This window comes from Chamaea fasciata, unplaced genomic scaffold (genome assembly GCF_029207755.1).
Source record: "Chamaea fasciata isolate MVZ Bird 193981 ecotype frontalis unplaced genomic scaffold, bChaFas1.0.hap1 SCAF_2, whole genome shotgun sequence".
Taxonomy (NCBI): domain Eukaryota; kingdom Metazoa; phylum Chordata; class Aves; order Passeriformes; family Sylviidae; genus Chamaea; species Chamaea fasciata.
The window spans coordinates 27,949,534-27,962,026 of record NW_027094087.1 but is presented as its reverse complement, the minus strand read 5'-3'; the positions used below and the strand labels follow the sequence as shown (position 1 = coordinate 27,962,026).

Genomic DNA, 12,493 nt, shown 5'->3' with positions numbered 1-12,493 from the left:
CACCTGGTCACCAGTGAGGTTCCCCAGGGCTCAGTACCGTGGCCAGTCCTGTTTAAGAACCTTATCAGTGATCTGGATGAGGGGATTAAGGGCACCCTCAGTCAGGAGACACCAAGCTGGGTGGGAACATTGGTCTGCTGGAGGGCAGGAAGGCTCTGCAGAGGGATCTGGACAGGCTGAATCCATGGGCTGAGGTCAGTTCTGTGCGGTTCAATAAGGCCAAGTGCCAGGTCCTGCTTTTTAGTCAGAACAACCCCAGGCAGCACCACAGGCTGAGGGCAGAGTGACTGGGAAGTTGCCCAGAGGAAAAGGACCTGGGAGTGCTGGTGACAGCACCTGAACATGAGCCAGCTGTGCCCAGGTGGCCAAGAAGGCCAATGGCACCTGGCTGTATCAGCAATGGTGTGGCCAGCAGGAGCAGGACAGTGATTGCCCCTCTGTATTCAGCACTGGTGCGGGCACACCTCGAGTGCTCTGTCCAGTTCTGGGCCTTCCACTGCAAGAAGGGCATTGAGGTGCTGGAGTATGTCCAGGGAAGAGAAACAAAGCCTGTGAAGGGTCTGGAGTGGCTAAAGGAGGTAGGGTATTTTAGCCTGGAGATAAGGAGGCTCAGGGGAGCCCTGATCATTCTCTACAACTCCCTGAAAGGAGGCTGCAGCCAGGTGGGAGTTGGTCTCTTCTCCCAGGCAACCAGCGACAGGACAAGAGGAAATGGCTCCAAGCTGTGCCAGGGGAGGTTCAGGCAGATATTAGAAAAAAAATTTCTTCACTGGAAGTGTGGTCCTGCATTGGAACAGGCTCCCCAGGGAAGTGGTGGAATCACCACCCTTGGAAGTGTTCAAAAACCAAGTAGACGTGGCACTTTGTGTTATGATTTAGAGGGCGTGGTGGTATTTGGTCAAAGGCTTTGACTATCTTGAAGGTCTTTACAAACTTTATTCATTTTCTGATTGCTGCCTGGAGAGCCTGAGGAACTTCTCTTGCCACAGCTGCACCTCCTGGTTTCCCTCCTTGGCACTCAGCACCCGGTAGGCCTTGTTATGCTTGCATTCCACGCGAGTCACCTGCAAGGACAGCCTGGGTTTGTAGGAGTGGTACCACTGCCCATCCTTCCCCAGGGAAAGAGACCTCCATGATGGATGGCATCTGGAGGCTGGGATGATGGGAGCACCCAGGGGAAGAGGTGAGGGCCAGCTGAACTGACAGCTGAACTGTGTGTTTGCTAGGATGCAGCCCAGTCCTCTGTCCTGCTCTGGTGATTTGGGGTTTTGTTACTGCCTAGGAAGCTCCCAGCAGATGGGGGAGATCCTGCCCTTCAGGGATATACAGGGGTATCACCCCTCACATCATCCGTGCAAATCCCACCCACCAATGACACCCCAGTTGTGCTGGAGACACTATTTGTCCCCCCCATCTCCCCCAAACACACCCAATTCTGTCCTCCTAGAAGGTAAAGCAGTGGGCCAGTGAGTCCAGCAGGGACTTGGGGCTGGCTGTGCAGGGGCCAGCCATGGAAGAGCAGGCTATGCAAAAGTCAGCGTGGCTGTGTCTCACCCTCTCGTTGTAGATGCTCCTCAGGAGGCACTGGTAGCTCTTGAACATGCAGTAGTTGGGATGCTGAACTCCGCTTGAGTCACAGATCTGGTGACACGGGAAGGAAGGTCAGAGAAAGTAGAGGAGAAGGAGGGATGGGAACATCCACTGATGTCACCCACCTTTCCTGAGCCATCCCTGTCTTGGAAGGTGTCATAGTCTGCCTTCAGCCAGAATGATACAGCAGGGTCCTTACAGCCATAGATGGCCATCCGGCTGCACCAGTACTCCAAACTCATCCCTCTCAAAAAGTCCATGTCATAGCCCTCCGGGGTCTGTGAGGACCTGGACTGCAAAGGGGTGGGATAAAGTGAGCCATACTTCTTCCTGCCCTTCCCCAGCTTCCAGTCCAGGCTCCTCCTGAAAGAGCAGCAGGACATACAGCTCGCTCGGTACCTTGCCCTCTTCGCCCTCGTGCTGGGCCGAGATCTGTGGGTTGATGTAGGTGGAGAAGCCGCTGGAGTCACAGTGGACACGGTTCAGGGTCTTGATGTTCTGGCACTGCTCCCTCTTCAGAGAGCAGAAGGCACAGTTGGGGCACAGGTCCACGTGGCGCCGCCCAAGGTTGTCACACACCTGGGGTGGATCCAGCGGGGAGTCAGGGGGGGAAAGGAGACTGAGAACCTCCCAATAGAGGAGGCTGAGCAGTTCCCACATTCCTGGCTTGGAACCTGCCTCCCTGGTCACCCAGGTCAGCTTCTCTCAGGAGGTGGCCTGCACACAGTGGGGGCCAGGGTTAGGGTTAGGGATGGACACTGGTGTCTTTACCGAGTCTCCAAAGCCAAAGACTCTTTTTTCCATCTCCTTCCAGGCCATGGTGAGCATCGATGAGAGGCAATTTCCCTCCAGCACTGCGTAGCACAGGACCAGCACTGCCTCATCGTTCTGCAGGGCTAAAAGGCTGACAGAGAAAGGGAAGGAAGGAGTCACCTCATAGAAGTGCATCTTTAGTTAGAAACTGAAAACAGCCCCAAAACAAAGCAAAAAATCCCTTCCCAAAGAAACCTTGGACTCTTGGCTAAACTGCACAGAGGAATGGGGCTCTCTGCAAGGTCTGTACATTCCTGTGTGACACAGAGGCTGCAGGGGGTTGTACACTTGGGGGCATGCGAGAGGGACTGGATGAGAAGCACAGCCTGAAGAGCTTTCCCAGGGCCCCTGCAGCAGCTGCTGCCTAATTTCATCCATCTGAGTGCACAGTGAGGAGGTGTTTGTTAGATGTCTGCTGAGTGTTGAATGTCGGGCAGCCCCGTTTGGGTCACATATTAAGCCTCCCTCCCAAGTATTTGACAGAAATGGGGAAAAACTTGTTGACCGTGAATTAACTGTTCATCTAAACTGACATGGATAGCCAAGGGTAGAAAATTTAAGGACAATGGGATCAGAGCAATGAGAATATTTGGCATCTCTTAGGAACAATGGAATTTGTAAACATGGTACAGAACTGTTAGCAGACAGGGATGGTTGGTTTCAATCATCATCAATGATGCAGAAGAGGTAAACATGCTCATTAGATATTTGCCTCTTGTATCTGGAAAGAAAGCCAGTTATAAATAAACAAACTTTGATCTGACAGAGTAAAGAAGATCAGCAACTGCTTATGTTAAAATGCTCTTAAAATCCATGCATAGGCTAACATGTATGGACAAGGTTACCTGAGAATAGATGAAACTTCTTGGAGACATTCAAACTAGCATTAAAAAAAAAAAAAAAATAAAGAAGAGGTGGAGAACCTGAAGAAAGGTCATGAAGATGAGATTTTCTAAGGCCTGGAAAACTTTCACTTAGAGGTAGAAGTTAAAAAAGCATCACTCAGCTGAGCAAAGACACCAGTGGCTACCCACTCAGTCACTCAGCCCTCTTTTACCAAGGAGTGCTTCAGCTGGAAAGCTCTCCTTGTCAGCAGGTGGAAGAGTAACAACTTTTGGTGACTGGAATTTGGGGCAAGGTCCCTTCAAACCAGAAACAAACTGCATCTTCCTGACACCAAGGGTGTTGGGCATGGGGACAGCTGATGGGTGCTTCCTCCTCAATTCAAATACTTCAAAAAGATATCCCAAACTTCTGCTAGGAGAGGAGTCTGTGGCTCAACCACATAGCACTGTTGTTTTCTTTGGGGCTCACCAGACATGACTTCATGTCCTGTGCTGAGCAGGAGGGTCAGGGTGCAGGGTCAGGGCAATTTCTAGACCTGAATGTTAAAAGAGATGAGCCTCACAAAAAACTGAGATGTGCCACTGGCACGAGTTTACCAAGAAATTCTGCTGTGCTCTCTGCCACATCCTTTTTTCCTCCTCTATCTCTGCCCTCCATCTCTGCTGTGAGGTTTTCTGGCCTCACACTTGCAAATTTATGAGCTGATTTACCACCTCTGGGTGAGTATAACAGCACTGCTGCTGGTTCTCTCCACTCGTTGACACGCTGCGGAGCTGTTTGTGGATGCACAGAGGTTTCACTGTGCTTCAGGGAAAGGGATGGGTCTATCTAAAACCATTTCCTAATGCAAATCCCTCCCGAGCTTAGGACCTCTGCATGCTATTGTCCAAACCACTACCCTGGAAAAAGCCCAACAGGTACTGTGAGGCAAAGATCCAAAGGGAATGTGAAACCCCCCCCTGCCCCAGGATTAAGAAGAATCTGTGGGCCGAGATCAGTAATTGATCCAAGGCAAAAGAGAAAACTTCAGGTAAGAGCTTATCATACTTCAGCATCTCAGGTTGTGGAAGGACACACAGGGCCTGATTCAGTGTTATCTCTGAAGAGTGCTGGTAAGCAGCATCCACTTCTCCTGCCATGTAATGACAAGGATTTGGGCCATTAGCTTTCAGCTGCTGAACCTTCCCGATATTGGCTGGCTGAGGTGCAGAGAGCACCTGAGGCGAGCAGAGAAGAAGATAAGGAGCGAACAGCAGCTTCCCAGCACCTGGAAACTTCTGATTTAGGGGGGTTGCTGCAGGAAATGAAAACCAGTTATGAAAAAGCCACTCTTAACACCTTCAGAAAGAGAAAAAAAAAAAAGATCTTTGACTGCATGCTGGGGCTGGTTATGGGTGATGATAATTCAAAAAGAGGGTTTTTTTTCTGGGGATGGTATTTTTAATGAAGGGTTTGACCTAAAAGTGAAAGCCTCTGGGGCTGAAGTAGATAATCACCACAAGGACTGTTTGGAGGGGTAAAGCAGGAGGAGGAGGAGGAGGAGGAGGAGTCACCAGGAATGTATGTATCTCTCACTGCACATAAATATCTCAAGGGTGGGTGCCAAGGGGTTGGTGCCAGACTCTTTTCAGTGATGCCTGGCCACAGGATGAGGAGCACTGGCCATAAATCAAAATACAAAAAGTTCCACCTCAACATCAGGCAGAACTTCTTTATATTGAGGGTAGCAGAGCACTGGAACAGGCTGCCTGGAGAGGTCATGGATTGTCCCTCTCAAGACAATCAAAACCCACCTGGACAGGCTGCTGTGTCACCTGGTGTATGTGACCCTTCCTTGGCAGGGGATTGGACAGAATGATCTCCAACCCTAACAATTCTGGGATTCTGAGAGGGCTTGGAGCAGCCTTGCTGGGGAAGCTGAGCTCACATGAACCACAGGTGAGCATCCACGTGTGAATATCAACAGAATAAGATCTGGATCCCAGCAGAACAAGATCTGGATCTGGGACAACCGTGATGCTGAAAGAGGTGTAGGGGTTGCAGCTGACAAAAGACAAATGACACAACAATGGGAAGCTCTGGGAAAAAGGGCAAATGCAATTCTTTGTGCAAACAGAAAAGCAGGGAAGGGAGGCTGATGTCCTTCCATGTACCCAAATGCTGAATGCTGTCACTGGGTAGTGCACACAGAGCTGGAACCTGAGGGTGTTTTAAGGGGACACTGGAAGTTGCTGCAGAAAATGGGAGTTGCACGGGCTTTATAAGGTAAGGGCTACAGAGCTCTCTTTAGCTTATTGCAAGACTGAATTGTGGTTTAGAGGTTAACTCTGAGAAGAAATACTGGGAAATAAGGCAGAGAGCACAATAAGGACTAAAAATAGAAAATAGGTGCAATAATTGCCATTTCCCACTCCAGCCCAATGATTCACCGCTACCAGAGACACCACAGAAAAGTGCTGCAGATTCTTCTTGTATTACTATCCTTGCCCTGTCTCCCTCTAAAGATCACAGCTCGCCTCATCAGGCACTATGAAAGCTGGAATAGCTGCCAGAGCAGCTGCCACAAGCCACAAGGGATGAATAAGAAGGATGGGTGTCCTGCTGGACGTAAGACCCTAGAGAAGACACGCAGCTCTGGGATCTGTGCCCATCACAGCCCTGCCCACCTTGTGTTAAACCAGATGCTGAATGGCACCTGTGCACAACGACCAGTCCCACCCAGCACTGCTCCTCCTGCTGGAATGGAAATGCCTCCAGGCGTTTTACCCCTTTTTTAGGTCATGCTTTGAAGTCCCTCTGAGAGGAGGCGCGATGTGGCGAGCAGCAAAGCCGACAGGCGCGGTCTATCTCGCCTTTTTATCCTCAGTGGGGTTTAAGCTTTGCTTAGCATGATTGATGGGGCTCTGCTGCCAGTTACAGACACACAGTCAGCATTAGTGTCTTTGAGAAACTCTGCGGCAGAATAGCGAGTGTCATCTGCAATCACAGCAGCCCCCCGGTAATCCCAATAGAACTCAATCACAGCAAGGCTCAGTTTCAGAGGCAGGGAGAACGAAATCCTCAACGAAACACCATTTTGCCTGAGAGCACATACACCAGGAAAACTTTTTACAAGCAGTGAAAGCCTCCTACAATATTAGGAAGAAGGATGACATGTGTTAGAGGCTCTTGCAAGAAGACAGTTATGGCTTTAACAACATGATGCAATTCATCTTTACATGCAGAAGTGGAATCTCTGGCTGCACTGTGGCAGTGGTATACAGCGTGTTCAAGAGAAACCACAGATGTGCAATCAGGCACAAAATCTGTGTGCTTACAGGAACATCACTGGCCAGCAAGAGAGCAAAACCAAAGAGAGCAAAACCAAAATGACTTTTCCATGAAAACCGTCATTTAGACACCAAATTTTTTTCTCTTGGTAAGCAAAATAATATTTGCATGTCAGTCAAAGCAAATGGTCCTCAGCCACAAGGTACTAAAGGATCAAAAAGTAAATTTGAGTGAAAACATAATATTCTTTTGCAGGTCTTTTCTCTGGCATCAGCCCCAGCTACCTGAGGACAGAGGCAAACAGATCCTGGCAGACCAGCTGAGAAGAGCTCAACCTGCTCCATAAGCTCCTAACGCATCCGTAGGCCAGAGGAACTGAGGAGGGTGTATGAAAGGGTTGCAGCAAGCTGGCCTGGCGCAGGGCCCCATGCTGAACTGCTGTGATGCTGCCTCCAAAACCAGAATGGGGAACCAGAAACACCCTAGGAAGAGCTGTGCACACATCCAGAGTGCAGAGAGGTGCACATGCTCAAGGAGAAATAGTGGCCCTGCACAGCTTTGAGCTCCTGGCTGTTTCCTAGCCCAGGGCTGCTGTTGCTCCCATTGGGTGAGGACAGAGCACTCCTGGGAGGGTTCCTCAGGTCAGGCTGCTTTAAGAAACATCTGTTTCACCTTGCACACCGAGGGGCAGGGAGCACAGCAAGACACATCCCAAGGACCTGTGTTTGCAAGGACACTATTTCTGCACATCACCCAGACTCCTGGGACATGTGTTTGGAGGAGGATGAGTGCAGAGGTGATTGCATAGTGCAGATGGCCACAGTGTGGGGAAACACAGGCATGGGACAAAGCCCTGCCTGCAGCTCAGGCCCAGGCTAAACTCACTTTGTTCAGGATGCAAGTACAGTGCCATTTTAGGCACTAAGAGTGCTGGATCATCCTTTCCCTGCTCACTTTGTGCTGGAGCAAGGGGTGCCTGGGGGATCCCCGGGTACATTCCTGCTCTGGATGGGACAGCTTGCTCCAGAACAGGAATGCCCACACTCACCACCTGCTCCAAGCAGGGACATGGATGCCCTGGGGCTGCTGTCCAGTGTGCCTGAGGACAGCCCTGCACAGGTGGCATGTGGTACCCAGAAAGAGCAGCAGACTTCTCCTCACCTGCCCCGGGGGGGAATTTTCTGCTCTGATGTGTGTCCTGGGCCCGAGCTGGTGAAGTTCCAAGAGGAGTCCTTGCTGTCCAAGGAGGCATCCAAGGAGAGGGCCGAATAGATCAGATGCCAGATGCTTTTCCTCAGGTTTTGGTCCTCAGGAGATTCCACCCTGGAAGATGAGGTGGCAGCCCAGGGAGATGCTGGGCGCGTAGTCCTGCTCTTCTGCCAGGGTGTGGGCACTTTTGGCGTGGCTGTGGGGTGTTTCGTCGGCCATGGATTCTGACCTAGCAGTGCATGAGAGAACTTGAGAAGGTCTTCCACACTGTCCTGCTGCAGGGCATCAGCAGGTGACAGAAAAGCCTGCTTCTCAGTGGTGAGACACAGGGATGGAGCCGAGGGCAGCTTTTGGAGGCCAGACAGAAAGCTGCAGGGGTGAAGAGCTGGTACAGGAGACCAGCAGGTGAGCAGGGCTGCCCAGCACAGGTCAGTGCAGTCATACCTTGTGTGACAGGGGCGCCTCTGCCCACGGCCGAGGAATTGGTGGTGCTGGATGGCTCCATTGGGGAAGGGTTTGGTAGAGCCCTACTCAAACATGGGACTCGCTGTGTGGAGGAGAGAGGGAGAAACACGACTCTCACTGTGTTATCTTCCCTTCCTCCTCACCCTTCCATTTCCCAAGAGATGCTCCCCCCACCCATCCCACATCCCACTCCTTACCTTGACGAAGAACTGCTGTTTGAGGCAGCGATACTGGGCAAACTGGCAGAAGGTCTGGAATTGCATCACCTCTGGAAATTCAGAGCAGACCGGCCCTAGGGATAGAGATGTGGGGTGGAGGCAGGCCTGGGTGCACCAAGAAATGGGGACCCTCTTGGGTGGCAGCTCTTGGATGCAGGCAAAGTCCAAGCTGTGTGCCCCCAGGTGGAGATCACAGCCTTGGGTGCTAGAGCTTCCGATTCCAGGCACCACATCCCTTTTCCCTCCAGCCCCTGAGGGTTTCACTTCATCCTCCTGCCCTTTTCCACACAGTTATCTTCCCTATGACAGAGACACAAACTTCCTGTTTCCAGGATCTGATGCTTCTGTTATTAGTCCTTGCTGGATTTAAAAAAGAGAAAGAAGGCAAGTCATGATGTAATAGAGTAAAAAGATGACCAGACCAGGCCTGGGAGCACCAGAGAATCAGAGTATGGTTTGGTTTGGAAGGGTCCTTATAGAGCATCAAGTTCCAAGTCCCCTGCCATGTGCAGGCACTCCTTCCACTGGACCAGGCTGTTCAAAGGCCCATCCAGCCTGGTCTTGTTGGGTCAGGGATGGGGCTGCCACAGCTTCTCCAGGCGGATGGCTCCAGAGGAGACAAATTCTTCAGGGCAATAAAATTTGACATTGATTCCAGCCTTGCAGGGGATGGAGGAGAGTCAGGATGCTGCTGGCAAAGCTTGTGCCTGTACACACATACACTGCAGTCTTGACCAGCACTGCCAACATGCTGACTCCAGAGCTGCAGCTCTTGCAGCGATTGCAGGAAAGCAAAGGGCATGCAGGAGAGCAGAAAACCCTGAAGAATTGGGTGATCTTGTGCTCCCTCTGCTCTAGGAGTGCATGGCCTGGCTGGCACAGCTAGCCCTGTGAGAACAGGGGAAGTGCTGGCTGAGAGGGAGGGCATTAGCAGTGAAATTGCACTGTTCTCCTGATGTTGCTCATGCTTGTGCTGAGCAAACAGGTGCGCCATCAAAAGTAGAATTTCATATATCCACCGGGATGCCAGCCCTGAAAAACACCCAGTTTGCAGGGAAAACTCCAGAACCCCACCCCATCTCTTGTTTAAAGCACAAGGTGTTGTAGGGAGCACTCCAGATCCTCACACTGTCCTTCGTTTAAAGCACAAGGTGACTGCTTTCCTCAGCACCACACCTGAATTGGCACAATTAATGCTCGTGGGCATCTGGATGTAGACAGCACTGCCATAGCTCTCTGAGGGCAGCAGAGGCTAAACATGAGAGGGCACACACGCTGCCCCATCTGTTCCATCTCTCACCCTGGCTGAAATGTGCCATGATAGGCCCCAAACTGGAAAAAAGGTAACACAGAGGGAAATAAATTCTGCTGGATGGGTGTGTTAGGCTGAGGGATGGGAGAAAAAAAGGTAAAGAGGGCAACCTGCAGAACTGTCCCATCTGGCATTTCCAGATGCTTCTGTTCTTGACAACTGAGTCTCTGAAGGCAGCAGCAGTGGGAGCGTGGCTGGACATGACAAAGAGCAGTGCTGGGGAATCAGGCACCACAAGGAGAGAAACTGGGGACAGACCCTGGATGCACAAAGCACCATGGCATGGTGGATTGCAGGTGCCCAAAAGTGAGTAAGAAGCACAGGACCCATCCCTGGATCTGGTGATGTGGGGTGGGACTCGTTCCCCCAGCACAGCTGCAGAAACCAGCAAGAAATAGTTGCCCTCAAGCTGCAGTCCAAATAAGCACAGTTGGCTGATCATTCAGCTCATTGACGTTCATATCTAAATATAAAGACATATTTTTTTATGAGAAAATTGCTCCTATTTTTTTTCCTCTGAAGAAAAATACAACAGAAGTAGTCCCAAGTTTTTCAGCTGCACAGATATAATTATACCACTTAAATTCTCTGATGCAGGGGTGCAGGGAAAATATGACTGCAGAGATCTGAAGGGTGCTGTTGCTATGGTGCTTTCTGAACTGGGATGTTTCTTGGCTCCTGAAATGTTAAACACTTAAAAAGGCAGCTTATCATCTCAAGTTTTCTTAAAGACCTACAAGAGCCCATGAGCCAAGATTCTGCATTAACCCTCAGGTGAAGTTGGAAGGAGCTGGTAAGAAATGAGGAGCTACATTGAGCTTGAGAAAACTCTGGCCAGTTTTTTCCTCCTGCCACCCCACCAACAGAGGTGTGGAGAAAGGAAGGGCCACTGAAGTGGCTGTGGCTTTCAGCCCCATGACCTGTAAAGAGAGGCTGGGACAGCTGTCCTTGCTCAGCTGGGCAAAGAGAAGGAGTCACAGCAGCCCACAAGGGTTTGAAGGAAACCTACCTTTTTGGTGGTGGCAGACGGCACATAGAGCGGGGGAAAAACCATGCCAATTCCTGCTTAGGAGGTTAGGGCCGGCCTTTGGGAAAAGGTGCATTTTTTTCTCCAGGAAAGTGTTGCAGCAATGAAAGGGATGCTCAGACAGGCCACAAAAGCCAGTGAACTCTAGTTCTGCCAGTGTCTGCTCCAAGCTGCTCCTTGGGCTATAGAGCCCAAACCAACCCATCCCATTCCCACAATCTTGTGGCATTTTGGGACAGAGAAACAGCCACACCGCTCCAGCTGGGTCCACACACTCCTCTGAGCCTGGGGGTGGGTGCTGCCCTTACCTTTGGGGATTTCTCCGTGGTTCTCGTCCTGGTCCATGTGCAGGATGGTGGGGCTGAGGCAGCCGTAGGCCTGGCGCAGCAGGCACAACATGTTGGCCTGCCAGGGCGGGTGCAGCCTGGCAAAGAAGTGCTGGTACTCCCTGTCCGACAGCGGGCTGCCCGGGATGGGTGGCACCAGCAGGGCCACGGCGGCCGCCGGCAGGGTCAGCACACCTATGGGACAAAGAAGCAGGATGGGATGGGCTGGGCTGTGCTGGACAGGGACAAGCCGGGGGAAATGAAGGAGCAGCTGGCAGGTTGGCCTGCTCCTGTCTGCTGGCACAGAGCAGAGTGCCGGGACAAGCACTTCAGATGCTGGCCTGAAGTCTCCCTCCATCGTCCCTGCCTGCAGGGTGCTGGGGTAACCAGGGAAAAGGGTTGGGGGGAAAGAATACAAAGAAGGAAAAACAAGAAAAACCTTTAAAAGTCGGATTTTATTGTGAGCTTGGTTTGGATTGGGGGGAAGTGTTTTGATTTTGGTTTTGTTGTTTTAATGTGTGTGTGTGTGTATGTGTTTTTGTCGGGGGAGGCTGAGGTTTTTTGTGGGGCTTTTTTTATGTTTGGAGGTTTTTTTGGGGGGGTGGGGGGAGGTGTTGATGTGCTTTTTAAAATTTTTTCCCCTCAAAAGCTTCAGCCTCCAGAGGCACTCACCATGGTGGTGGCTCGCCTGCCCCCCTGCACCATGCTATGGGCACATCCCTGTCCAGGGTGACACCCCTCCATCTCCTCCCTCCCCTCTTTGCCTCCAGCTGGGCCCCCTCTCCTGCTGTCTCCACACCATCCTCTGTCTCCCACTCTAAGTCCTCTGCAAGAGCCTCCAGCTGCCCCAGGGGCCGGCAGCGCTGAGGCTGACATGGCCTGTGGGCCAGCTGAGGGGGGGTCTTGTGAGAGATGGGGGTGCAGCAGCAGAACAGGGGGTGCAGCCCCAGGCTCTGAGGTGGCCCCGCAAGGGCAGTCACTTACTCAGTAGCCAGAGGAGCCACGATGCGTCTGCCACAGGCTTCAGCATCCTGGAGCTGCCGGCGGCCGCGGGGGAGTCACTCACACACCGAGGAGCGCCCGGGTTCTGCCCTTGGCAACGGTGGAACCATTCCCCGGCCGTGGCAGAACCCGCCGGCAGAGCGCGGCAGCGGCGTCACGGTGGAGCCGGGGAGGGGCAGCCGGAGCCGCCCGCGCTGAGGGCACTCACAGGGCGGGGACACGCCGGGCTCATGGGGACAGGGACGAGCGGGAGTCAAACTGGGGGCTTCTCCCTCTGCTGGGAGGGACGACCCACGACAGCTTTTGAGGCCTGGCCAGGCTAACCGGAGGCTGAGGGTACCCCAAAAGTGGTACCTATGGGGTGTCTTAAACCCCAAATTGTTTGATGTGGGGGAGAGGAGGCAACATCTGTTCC

At 52.1% G+C, this 12,493-nt stretch overlaps 1 protein-coding gene across 1 annotated transcript; it reads right to left on the bottom strand.

Annotated features, from left to right (window-relative positions):
• Positions 1-935: 935 nt before the first annotated feature.
• Positions 936-11,434, bottom strand: ACRBP (acrosin binding protein). The gene is made up of 9 exons (XM_066177370.1): positions 11,059-11,434; positions 8,391-8,485; positions 8,173-8,275; positions 7,681-7,957; positions 2,362-2,494; positions 1,990-2,169; positions 1,716-1,883; positions 1,555-1,641; positions 936-1,064 (listed from the first exon to the last, which is right to left on the bottom strand). The coding sequence occupies exons 1-9, from the start codon at positions 11,432-11,434 to the stop codon at positions 936-938; spliced, it is 1,548 nt and encodes a 515-aa protein (XP_066033467.1).
• Between the last annotated feature and the right edge of the window lie 1,059 nt (positions 11,435-12,493).